The sequence below is a fragment of the Natrix helvetica genome, assembly GCF_964273705.1.
Source record: "Natrix helvetica genome assembly, chromosome: 2".
Lineage (NCBI taxonomy): Eukaryota > Metazoa > Chordata > Lepidosauria > Squamata > Natricidae > Natrix > Natrix helvetica.
This window is the reverse complement of record NC_138552.1, coordinates 191710210-191723031: the sequence shown is the minus strand read 5'-3', so window position 1 is coordinate 191723031 and position 12822 is coordinate 191710210. Positions and strand designations below refer to the sequence as shown.

General features: G+C 39.2%; 1 protein-coding gene across 1 annotated transcript in view; it reads left to right on the top strand.

Annotated features, from left to right (window-relative positions):
- The window catches only part of MAN1A1 (mannosidase alpha class 1A member 1), a 77510-nt gene that overhangs the window by 46614 nt on the left and 18074 nt on the right, over positions 1–12822 (top strand). Inside the window, exons 4-7 of the mRNA XM_081945086.1 lie at positions 3093–3173; positions 3721–3815; positions 6120–6243; positions 8118–8211. Of these exons, the coding sequence (XP_081801212.1) occupies positions 3093–3173; positions 3721–3815; positions 6120–6243; positions 8118–8211 (394 nt within the window). The remainder of the gene's footprint in view (positions 1–3092; positions 3174–3720; positions 3816–6119; positions 6244–8117; positions 8212–12822) is intronic.

The window sequence follows — 12822 nt, the reverse complement described above, 5'->3', positions numbered from 1 at the left end:
AAAACAAAAGAAATAAAGAAGACAAACAGAACAAATTCTCAGCAAGAATAATCAATGTTAACAATTTCACTGTCCCTTAAAAAAATTCAGCTCTCATTATTAATCAAGAAAATCAAGGATTATCAGAAATAACAAATATGTATATCTCAATTTCTATTTAAGCAAATTCTCCCTAATCCCTCTCTGCAAATAGATAAAATCCAGTCCTAATTAAAAACAAACACAACAAACATCCAGTCCCAATCAAAAAAGCATTAAACATCACGAAATAGTAAGTCATTATTGATGTATAAAAATAACATATTATAAATAAATCCACTACAACAAATTAAACATTACCTAAAGTAACCATCATTTCCAGTCCCAATTAAAAAAAATTAGATATCACCAGAGATAGCAACCCATTATTTTAACCATAATTAAATGTACCAATTTTATATATATTTTCCTTTCTCTCCGCAAATACATTTCTAACATTTGATTTCTCATATTCTCTTTGACTCTCCACTCAAAATTCTTATCATCTTTAACAAAGTCCTTTATAGTATAGTACTATAGTATTGTACTATAGTATATAGTAATATAGCACTATAGTATTGGATTTACCAGTAGAGTAAATCCAATAAATTCCTCATATTCCAATATAAGAAAATAATCCATATTGGTTTTTTTTATTTGTAGATTTTTTTTTAATTTTTAAATCACCCAATTCCATTTGTTAATTTAATATTTCCATTTCTTTCTTGTAATGTTTACATTTTGAATGCACCCTAAAATTAATTTCAGTTTTATTCAATGGGATTTGTTCCTCTTCAATAATACCTTTTGATTTCTTTTTAGAGTTAGATAACTCAAAACCTCTTGAACCCAAACCTCAAACATTCTCTTTAAGGTAGCCATCTGGTGCCCTCCACTGTCCACCTTTCAAAGTTTTCTTGTTAGTTCAAAATATAAACAAACGAGCTCTTCCCACAAGAGATGGTCCTTTTAATTAACTTCAAAGTCTTTCTTTAATTCAAATTCATATGAACCTTTAATCAATTTTAAAACTTTTTGAAATCAACACTGTAATCACCTTTACCTGACTAGGTGGCTCAGTGGCTAAACCACTGAGCTTGTCGATCAGAAAAGTTGGCAGTTCGGTGGATCGAATCCCTAGTACAGGTCTCCTGCATGAGCAGGGGGTTGGACTAGATGACCGCCAAGGTTCCTTCCAACTCTGTTACTGTTTACTATTTACCTTTTGCTGTGGTAAATTGCAAAGAAAACAATTCTAATAAAATCTTGAAGGACATAATTTTCTTCTAAATGGATTGAAGCAAAACTACCCAGCGAATTCTAGAGTTGCAGTTCTGAAAAAAAAAACATCAAAGTGATTAAAAAGATAAGGTGTGAGAGAAGTTTGAGTCCATGAAAGGCTATATTAATAGCTTTCAGCATGATGAATTCCTAACTGATAGCAAGAGACTGCAAAAACATCAGTTTCTGCTGCCTAGCCACAAAACAAAACAAAATATAGATGCACAGAGTATGTAATTGTAAGCTTAGGACGTCTTCTGGACCCAGAATTTTTGACAGTCGGGATGTTATATTCAGCTGCTTTTTTGGCCACAATTTCTCCCATGATCCAATGAACAACAATTTGCCATTCCTCACCAGAAGTGATTTCTGAGAGGAAGAGGAATTGACAATCCATCTTGCAAAAAGTGTGGGTGCCTTTGGAAGCCAATAATATGGGACAATTATACATTTTATATTCTTCTTCTTCTTGTGCCATATCTGTTATCGGACACTGGCAATCATATTGGCGATCCTATAAAATTAACATTTTATATTAAACATGATTTTAAAAGTTGTCTTAATGTGGTTTCTCTTTTTAAAGGAAAATAAGGAATATGAGAATAAGGGAAGGGGGATAGGAGCAAAGGGCACAGCTGCCAGTTTTCCACTGATAATCTTGCAGCTGATAGTCTATAGTAGGATTCTTGGAGCAACAGATGGTGAACCCCAATTATATCAAGAATATGTTCTGAACATCTTGAATATGTGGGTTGCCAAAAATAGAAAGAAAATTCTGTATCTTATTTGCAACAGTGGCTTGTCAATGTGCGTGTGTGTATTTGTTAGTATTTGAAGAGTTGGCAAAAGGGGAAAGGTAAAAATTTTCAAGCAACATAATCCAACTTTTTAGTTACTCTGTTATAATGCCTGGATTCATGTGCTATCTTTCTTTCTTATCGGTTTTGAGCCCATAGAACTGGTAGTAAAAAAAAATGACTTCCACCACTGGTTACTGGTGCCTAATTGGTAAACTAAAAGTTTCTAAATCAAGACTCCACATAACCTCCTTTTGCATAAGTCTGCTTTGTCTTTCTTTCTTTTAAAAAAAAGAGAGTTCAGATAATCTTTGAGTTATTATTGCAACTGGGACCAGGATTGCCATCACTAAAAAAAAGTGGCTATAGAGTGCAGTGTCACATGACCACAACTCTTAGGGATAGCAATCCAGGCAATCCCAGTTGTTATCATCAACCCAAGACACATGGGTCATTAAGCAGAAGACAGAGGAAGTCCCAGGTAAAGAATGCATGGGTGCCACATGGGATGGAGGAATCCCTGGGACCACAGGCCACACATGAGTTGGGGGGGGGGGGTGCTGCAGTGCAGCACAAGCTCAGAAAGGTAGGGGAAGGAGATCATAAGGTGGGTCAGTATAGGTGGGTCATAATAGTCTTTGGTTCAAACTCAGATGCACATTCTACACTACTGTATATGGAACTGGAAATAAGTAGGAGAGACGTGAGAGAATAACTCTGGTGCAGGAAACTATAAACACACAAAGCAGTAAATCTCAAATTACTTGATTGAATTCCCTTTAGATGAAATGTTCTTTTAATTTTATTATCATAGACTAGTATTCCATAAATAAGTTTGTACTTATTTATGGAACAAGACTTTAGAGGAATGAAGCATAATTTCCCTCAGTATTATGCAAAATACAGATACTAACAGTATTAAGAATAATAGGAGAAAGTTATTACATTTCTTGTGTTCAAATTAATGTATAGCTTAAAATATATTTATATTTCCAGAATGCAGAAATCTCAGTTTTTGAAGTGAACATCCGTTTTGTTGGGGGATTACTTTCAGCATACTATCTTTCTGGAGAAGAGGTAATATTGGATGTGGCATTTGTTTGTTTGTGTGGTCCCTTTGCATCAGTGTTGACCCCTGGCATTTGCCTGGATTAGTCCCTTATCATCCCCCCCCCCCCAGATTTGCTCTTGCCTCGTTCCTATGGCTGAAAAAGAGTGAGCGTTCCAAGGTTGTCCAGCTGACTTTGTGCCTAAGGCAGGACTGGAATTTACAATCTCCCAATTTCTTGCCTCAACTCTTGTTTCTTCTGTTTTGTTACAATAATCCTGTTTTTCTCTGTGTTTTGAGTTGGCCTTCTGTTAGCTGGCAGGCAGGCAGCTGACAGGTTTAATTCATAACAATTTGAAGCGTCATCTCATGTTCATCCTTAGTCCTATCATTTTTTTAAAAGTGTGATTAATACTCTTTGCATTAACGGAAATTAATTTAGTCAAATTGTCAAATATTTCTAAAGAGTTTTGGAAAAATATTCTGAAATTTTATCTGAAATTTCAGGTTAAAATATAGAAACCTTGTTTTCATTTTTTCCTGTATTGCCTAATCTTTGCTTATTTCCATTTTTAGATATTCCGAAAAAAAGCAGTAGAACTAGGAGAGAAGTTGCTTCCAGCTTTTAATACCCCCACAGGAATTCCTTGGGCATTATTAAATATCAAAAGGTAAAAGCTTACCATTTAACCTATATTGAATAAGTTAATTTTGCAGACCAACTTTTCTATATTCCTTGCCAGTTAAGTTCTTTGATCCCTTAAATTGCTACCAGATAGTCATTTCTCCTGTGTTTTTGTTGCAGGTTGCAAACATAGCTAATTTTCAGTACAAGACATAGGAACAGCAGGGAGCAAGACAGAGGTTTTCCATTGCTAGCAAAATCAGGTTTAACCTGGGGACTTGATCATTTTTCAGCCAAACTATTTAGCTTAATGTCTCCTGCTTTGAAATCAGGGATCAATGAGATAACTAGTTAGAAAATCTTGCATATGTCTGAATCCGTGATTGTAATGGTGGATTGAAAGCAATGGTGGATATCCCAGTCTTCCATGATACTAAGTGGTCAATTTCTGACCCAGATCTTATTGCCACATTGAAGTTAAGATGTATGACTGGAAGCATTAATAGCTTTTGGTTCTGAAAACAAACCATGAACATGGGCTGTAAAGGTCACAATTAAGTATATGAACCTTTTCTTTCCTAAATCACTGTTCCCGAAACATAACTCATAATTGCAGAATCATCTCAAATAAAAGCTGCTTCTAAACCTTCTTTCTTAAACTTTTGAGTCAACCATTTTTTTCATACCGATCAGCTATATTTTCTCAGAATCAATGTAGTTCAATTAACAAAATACTAAAATCAGCACTTTGCTCTATAACTCAGGTATATTAACTACCACAGAAAAAACAAGTCACATCAAGAAAGTTTTAAAAAGTCAACATATACCATTTTTTTCACATAAAATAATATGAATTAAAATGAGAAAGATGTTGCTTTCTTAATTAAGGTGGAGAGTTTTTGTAACCTACATACAGTAATTAGTAAACAAGACCTGGAGTAGGAGCTGTATAGTGTGTGATAGTATTTCCTGCACAACTCCCTATAGTTTTGGTAGAGAGTTCCTATGCAACTTTGGGAGATCATTCAGAGCTATTGAATTGATGGATTCATAAGACTACCCCTTTCAAAGTAACTGTCTAATTATACAGCTCCTTACTAAGAGAAGAGGATTCGCTCCTTCCTTACTCTTCGTTGGACTGACTATTTCTATACAATCTCTTGGCATACTCTGATTTTAACTGTCTTCTCACATTTTATTGTATGAGTTTGCACCTATATTTTCTTAGTTATGAAATGTTTAATTGATGTGTCAGTTTTGGTTGGCAGCATTCATACATTTAATTAATAGCCTGGGCACCTTTCTTCCATTAATTGGATGTTAACTTTCTTAAATATATAGTTATTTTTCAAAATAACATTCATGGAAATCTCATCAGAAGTGTGTGGCCTTGAAGCAAAAAACCCAAACATTTCTGGCTCCCTAATTTCCTAAATATGCGGATGATCCAACACTAGTGGGCCTTCTTCAGGATGATAATGGGGGTGATTACCGGAAGGAGGTTGAGGGTTTGATGAACTGGTGTAATAAAAACAGCCTGGTTTTAAATGTAGGAAAAACAAGAGAGATCATTGTCTATTTCAGAAAAAAGCAGGCTCAGCTATACACCTCTGTCCATTAATGATTCAGCTGTGGAGGTGGTTAGCAGTGCAAAGTTTCTGGGTGTGCAGCTGACGAGCAGGTTAGGTTAGTTGCTCAACAGTGAGATACTAGTGTGCACAACAGCACTTGTATTTTCTGCATGGTATGAGAAGAGCACATCTTCATCCCCTGCCTGTACCACTTTCTTTAGAGGGATGATTGAAAGCATCCTACCATATTGTGTGGTTTGGAAGTATTAGTGTTTCAGACAGGAAGGCTGCGCAAGGAGTGGTAAAGATGGCAGGATAGTTATTGTTAACAAAATTCTTCATTTTATTCTATTTTTCTATAGGGATTTCATTTATGAGAGTATTCATCACAAAAATGATGTAACAGTAAGACTTTCCTGAGAGTATTGATGAAACTAGATTCTTAAGTAATGATCATTTCTAATTATCAGTATCCCTAACAACACTGATAGGGAGGAAAAAGCAAAATGTGTATGCTTAAAATATATTGCTGAAATGTTCAAAAGAGACATCCCTAGCACATCTTGTGCTTTTGAGCTCCTGACAGATATCTTGTTTCAGCAAATAGTGACACACAAATGTTGGACTCTGGTTTCCTTCAACCTCATTTGATTTGAGGATGAAGAGAGCTGGGAGTTCTAAGCCAGGAGAAATTAGACTATGTTCAATTTCACATTACTTTAAATCAAATTGTTCTATTTCTCCAGCTCAGTTAATTTTACCCTACCTTTCTTTTTTAGTGGCATTGGTCGAAACTGGCCCTGGGCTTCAGGTGGAAGCAGTATTTTGGCAGAATTTGGAACACTCCATTTGGAGTTCATTCATTTAAGCTACTTATCTGGAAATCCGCTGTTTGCTGAAAAGGTTAGATTTCTACTTTAAATGGCCTATCAATTGCTGATCAATTATACATTTTAAATTTAATTATAAATCCTCTGGACATATTAGATTCAAAGTGCAAAAAGCTTTCTTGTCACTTTCTGTGAGGTTTAAGAACTTTCTTGAAATTACCTATAGTGACTTTGTACTGCTAACAAATGAAACTTTGATAAAGTATTCGTGTAACACGAAAACAAGATTTAGCATTAAAATAAAATCCCAGATTCACATGTTTCTCTCTTCTACCCATACAACTAAAAGAATAACTCTTTGCCTTTCTTGGAGATCTTCTTATTCAGCAAGAGACTAGTTTAATCCAAATATTGATTAGCTAAACAAATAGTTTAGTACAATAATTTCATTGATTCATCACACATCAATTGATGTTTTATTTACTTGCCTTTATGTTTCAAGCATAGAAATATGTTTTTCTATTATATGTTTTATTTTTAGCTGTCCTCCATCTTATTTCATAGTGGAAGTAAATAAATAGTACTAAAATAAAATAAATCAGAAAAAGAATTTGAGAGGGTGTTCAGTTGGTTGGTTTGAATGTTTGTTGAGAATGAAACTAAACTCAAGAGTTCTTCTATTAGCTACATGAAAAGAAAGCACAGGAATAGTAAAATTTGGTATGATAGGGTAGGATAGGGTATAGTACAGTATAATATATTGATTAGTCAATTGCCCATAGCCATCAACCACCATAAGACACAGTTAAATGAGATAAGGTAAAATACAATGAAATGTGATAAAACAGCCTATAATAGGATAAAATATATTAAAATATAGTCGATAAAATTAAAATGAAAAATAAGGTAAAATAATATTGAAATAGTATAAGGTAAAATAGAATGCAGAGATATAAAATGACTCCTAAAGTTCAAAAACAGTGTGTGCTTAAGTGAATTCATTACCTTTGTACGCAACTCCAATTTGTCCTATAAACTATGTTCTTCGTTGGTCAGTTCTGACTATAAATGTAATAGTTTGTACATGTAATAGTGACTACATATATGTTTGTGCCCTGAAGGAAATAAGATAATCTTTAACAAAAGTCACAGTGTATGGTTCAGTCAAATAATGTATGCAAGTGTAGGACTGTTGCTGCAATTGAATAGAACATGTGCAATAGCTTCGATTTCTGACACGCCACAAACACATGTTCTCTCAAGATACGGCACTTGAGAGAATCGTCCGTATTTGACCCTTGTACATAGATGCTCAAATCTTGCTCTACTAAGTGTTATGGCATTAGAAAGCACTGGAAAAAGATAAAAGGCAGCCAAGGTTTCTTTTAGGCTCATTCCACATTTATGCATTAGATCTTTATATTCAAAAGCAGCATCTTGTTTTTGCTTTCAGAATCCTTGTTATGAACAATAGTCTCATCTATTCCAATCACTGAGCCAGGAGGATATTTTCTAACATTTGTGTGTATCAAATCAAAATGTATTATTGCTTTACATATATTCTGTATATGATCATAGATGTGGCTGATGAACCCATCAGCCCAAAAAAAAGACAGTAAAATGAGATTAGTTCCAAATGGAACTAAGCTATGTGTTCAGTATTTTAGGTTTCCTTCCATGGCGATAGGTTTCCTTTAAAAAATATTGTTGATAAAGATCCATTGCACATGTGCTTTGGACAGATCCATTTCTGCTTTTGGACAGATCCATTTCTGTAGAACATGTATAATGAAGGAAGCTGTTGTTTGAGTTGTTAATTAGTACCTTAAATGAATACTTATTTTAAAGTTAGAATAATATTCTGACCAGTATTTAAAGAATGCATTTTATGTAAATGTATTATATAGATAAATTTATGTTAAAAAATATTTTTTTCTTTTGAAATAGGTTATGAACATTCGAAAAGTATTAAACAGATTAGATAAACCAGAAGGACTTTATCCTAATTATTTAAACCCTAACAGCGGTCAATGGGGACAGCGTAAGTACTTCTGTTTAATATAGTATGCACAAAAGAAAAATATCTTTTCTAAGTTAGTTGAATTATGCAGTCAGTTTGGGTATTTCTCCTTGAATGATTGCCGCCGAGCTTAGTATTTTGTTTTCTGAACATGTGGAGATATTTATTTTATGTACATAATATTTTATTTATTTATTTATTTATATTTGATGCTTCTAGACCGCCCCCTCTCCCAAAAGGGACTCGGGGCGGTGTACAGTCCATACAGAATATGACAAAATACAATAAAAATTAAATATGTACAGTTGGCATGGAGGAGGTTAAAATGCAATTAAAAGAACTGTACAAAGCTATATAAATATAAGTTTTTAAAACCCTAAAATAGACACAATAATTTAAAAAAACCCCTAAAATAACCAGTTGATAATACATTTGCCAGGAGGGACAGTTGTAATTATGCCAGGCCTGCTAATCGGAACAGGTGAGTCTTCAATTTTTGCCGGAAGGAGCGGAGGTCAGTAGTAGTTCTAATGTCGGGGGGGAGGTCATTCCAGAGGGTTGGGCCCATCACAGAGAAGGCCCTACTCCTTGGTGTCGCCCGTTGGCATTGCCTAGTGGACGGCACCAGGAGAAGTCCCTCCCTGTGTGAGCGAATTGGCCGCAGGGATGTATGTGGGAGGATGCGATCCCGCAAGTAACTAGGTCCCGTGCCATGGAGCGCTTTAAAGATGGTAATCAGCACCTTGAAACGCACCCGAAAAACCACAGGTAGCCAGTGCAGCTCGCGCAGGAGAGGTGTTACGTGGGAGTACCTCGTACTCCCCATCACAGCCCGCGCGGCTGCGTTCTGAACTAACTGCAGTCTCCGGGCGCGTCCCAAGGGCAGCCCCATGTAGAGAGCGTTGCAGTAATCCAGGCGGGACGTCACCAGCGCATGAGTGGCCATGCGTAGGGCATCCCGGTCCAGTAGGGGGCGCAATTGGCGCACCAGGCGAACCTGGTGGAACGCCCCCCTCGCCACGGCTGCCACATGGTCATCCATTGACAGCCGGGCATCAAGGAGGACGCCCAAATTGCGCGCCCGTTCCACAGGGGGCAATTGTTCGCCCCCTATGGCCAGCGATGGAATCAGCTGGCTGAACTGAGGTGCCGGTAGCCACAGCCACTCAGTCTTGGAGGGGTTGAGTTTAAGTCTGTTGTCCCCCATCCAGACCCCGACGGCTTCCAAACACCGGGACATCACTTCGACAGCCTCGTTGGGGTGGTTTGGGGTTGAAATATACAGCTGAGTATCATCAGCATAGAGGTGATACTCAACCCCAAAACCACGGATGATCTCACCCAGCGGCTTCACATATGTGTTGAACAGGAGAGGCGAGAGGACCGACCCCTGTGGCACTCCACAAGTGAGTGGCCTCGGGGTCGACCTCTGTCCCCCTGTCAACACACATTGCTTCCGGTTGGAGAGGTAGGAGCCGAACCACCGCAAAACGGTACCTCTGACTCCTATCCCCTCCAACCGGCGCAATAGGATACCATGGTCGATGGTATCAAAAGCCGCCGAGAGGTCTAATAGGACCAGGATAGAGGAACAACCTCTATCTCTGGCCCTCCAGAGATCATCGACCAACGCGACCAAGGCTGTCACTGTGCTATGCCCGGGTCGGAAGCCGGACTGGCGTGAGTCTAGATAGTCGGATTCGTCAAGGTGTCGTGGAAACTGCTGCGCCACCACATTCTCAACAACCTTCGCTAGAAAGGGAAGGTTGGAGACTGGACGATAATTAGCTAGCTCCATTGGGTCGAGTGAAGGCCTCTTAAGCAAGGGCCTCACCACCGCCTCCTTCAAGGCGGTTGGTAAGGATCCCTCACCCAATGAGGCATTCACCAGGCCCAGAAGCCAGCCTCAAGTCACCTCCCAAGATGCCAGTACCAACCAGGAGGGACACGGGTCCATTAAACATGTGGTGGGTCGCAGCCGTCCACGCAACCTATCCAAATCCTCGGGGGCAACAGAATCAAACTCCTCCCAGGATGGTCTCACAAGACTCGCTGTTGGTGGCCCGTCTGGTCCACTGAGGGGGGCCCATCCGCTCCGGATCTGAGCGACTTTATCCTGCAGATATTCCCCAAACTCCTCTGCTCTGCCCTGCAAGGGTGCCCCCTGCGTCCTCTGTGACAAGAGGGAGCGGGTCACCCTAAACAGGGCGGCAGGGTGGTTATCCGCGGACGCAATAAGAGCGGCGCAATATCTACATTTGGCCGCCCTTAATGCCACAAGGTAGGTCCGTAAGTAGGCTCTTACCTGTGTTCGATCAGATTCGGAGCGTGAGGACCTCCACCTGCTCTCTAGACGTCTCCTATGGCGCTTCATCACCCTCAGCTCCTCGGTATACCAAGGAGCCCGGGTGGGTCGCTGCCGCAGGAGAGGTCGCAAAGGCGCAACCTGGTCCAAGGCCCCAGCCGCCGCCCTATTCCAGGCGGCCGCTAGGTCCTCTGACCGAGCGCGGGTCAGGGCTACAGGTAATGGCCCAAGCTCCGTCTGGAACCTATCCGGCTCCATCAGGTGCTTGGGGCGGTACCAGCTTGGACCGTCTGGCCCCGCCTCCTCGCGGTGGGGGGTAGCGCCAGGGAAGTCCAGCCGGAGACATGAGTGATCTGACCATGACAGGGGTGTGACAGCTAAGTCCCCTATACCCAGATCACTCGTCCACTGCTCAGATACAAAAACAAGGTCCAATGTGTGGCCACCTTCGTGTGGGTATCATAGCATCTTAAGTTATGCATTTTCTTGTGCTAATTGTGGTAAAAAACCTGCCCAATAAAGCCAATTGAAGAGGATTCCAAATTATTGTTTATTTCATTAAGCTAGCAGATTGCAATGAATCATTGATCTGTTACACCCTGAAGATCTAAGAGCAAAGGCTACAGAATTACATCAGTTTTGTATAAAATGTTGATCAACAACAGCTTGTGCATGCATATGTATTAATAAAAGACCTCAGTTGGGAAAGAATTATTGTGTAACTCATGAGGATACAAGGTAACAGAAAAGAAGAGACAGGTACTTTATTCTTCATGGTATGGAAACTACATACACCTTCTTTGAAAGAAAATAATTGATTTGTTACATGAGTTGTACCAATTCTCTTGTTATTCTAGCAAGTTGTACGGTACTTTACTGCAGGAAGAGAGTTAAGGAGACACAGCAGTATGCTTACTTGGAGGTGTGAACTTTATAGCCAGTTAGTCAGTAACAGGCACAGATTGGCACAGTAGTAAAAATTACCATTCTTAAAAAATGGTACATAAGAGATACCATAAAGACATGTACTATGGTATAAGTGTGATAATACTGTGTTAGTGTATATCAGTGATGGCGAATCTTTGGCAACCATGCCAGAGATGGCACACACAGCCCTCTCTGCTGGCAATCACACCATTGCCCTAGGTCAGATATCTGTGGCGTTTCTTTTGTGAGCTTCTGTTTCCCTGCAAACGTTGAAGCAGAAGTTCACGAAAGAAAAAGATCTTACCTCTTGCCGCGCTGTCTTTGTTGGGATGCCCCGCCGCCCGCTGGCCAGCTGGTCCTCAGGTCTCTGCTGCATATGCGTGCATGTCCGCACATGTCCATGCGCATGCCTGGGCATATGCACATTTGTGCATGTCCATGTGCGCCTTTCAGTTTGGGCATGAGTGCGCACGCAGTTTGTGCACTCGGTGTCTAAAAGTTTCGCCATCAGTGGTATATACTATATTAGTATGAGTAAATATGCTTTTTTATTGATTCATTTTTTTAAACTCAAGTTCTTATTGAAACGCTCTGCACTAATAAATGAAACCTTTCTAAAGCAAAGTTTTCCTTTTTATTTATTTTTATTTATTCAAGTCATATGGTTGCCTATAACAACTAATGGCTCTGGACAATAAATAGAATTAAAGTACAATTATACACTTTACAAAAGTTAAAATGCGCAGCAACCAAGTAACATCAACCACAAACGCTTGCATAACTAAGAAGTCTGTCCCTGAACAATCTTAGGGCCCCAGATCCAGCAGAGAATCAGGTTTTCAGGGCCATAAGAAAGGCCAGCGAGGTCAGGACCATCCTGATCTCTGGACAGAGAATGTTCCACAATCAGAAAAGACCCGTATTCTTTGGCTAGCAGAATCTGAAGCACACCCATCCTGCCTGACTGGATGAGCCCTCAGGTAGCCCAGTTCTAGGTCAGGAAGGAGTTTGAAGGTGTCACCTAGCACCTTGAATTGTAGCACAATGACAGCCAATGCAGCTCATGGAATAATGGAGTTATACCTACAAAATAACTGGCATCATTTACTAGCCATGTTGCTGCATTTTGCAGCAGCTTTGATAGAACATTTTGAGAATTACTAAAATCTCCAAACAGCGTCACAGCAAGTTATAAATATTGAACTGGGAGAGAGGAACATATTTAATGAGGCCTTTAGGAGCATGTTATTGTGAAACCAGCAAGCTATATCTTTGAGAGTCTCTTCTGGTTTTATTGTTATTTTTTCTGTCTTTTGAGCTTGGCTTTCTTTTTCACTTTAGAAGTAAATTGAAAGTGACTTGCAGCACCACAGGTCAATTAGATTTGTTTCAAGCAACAA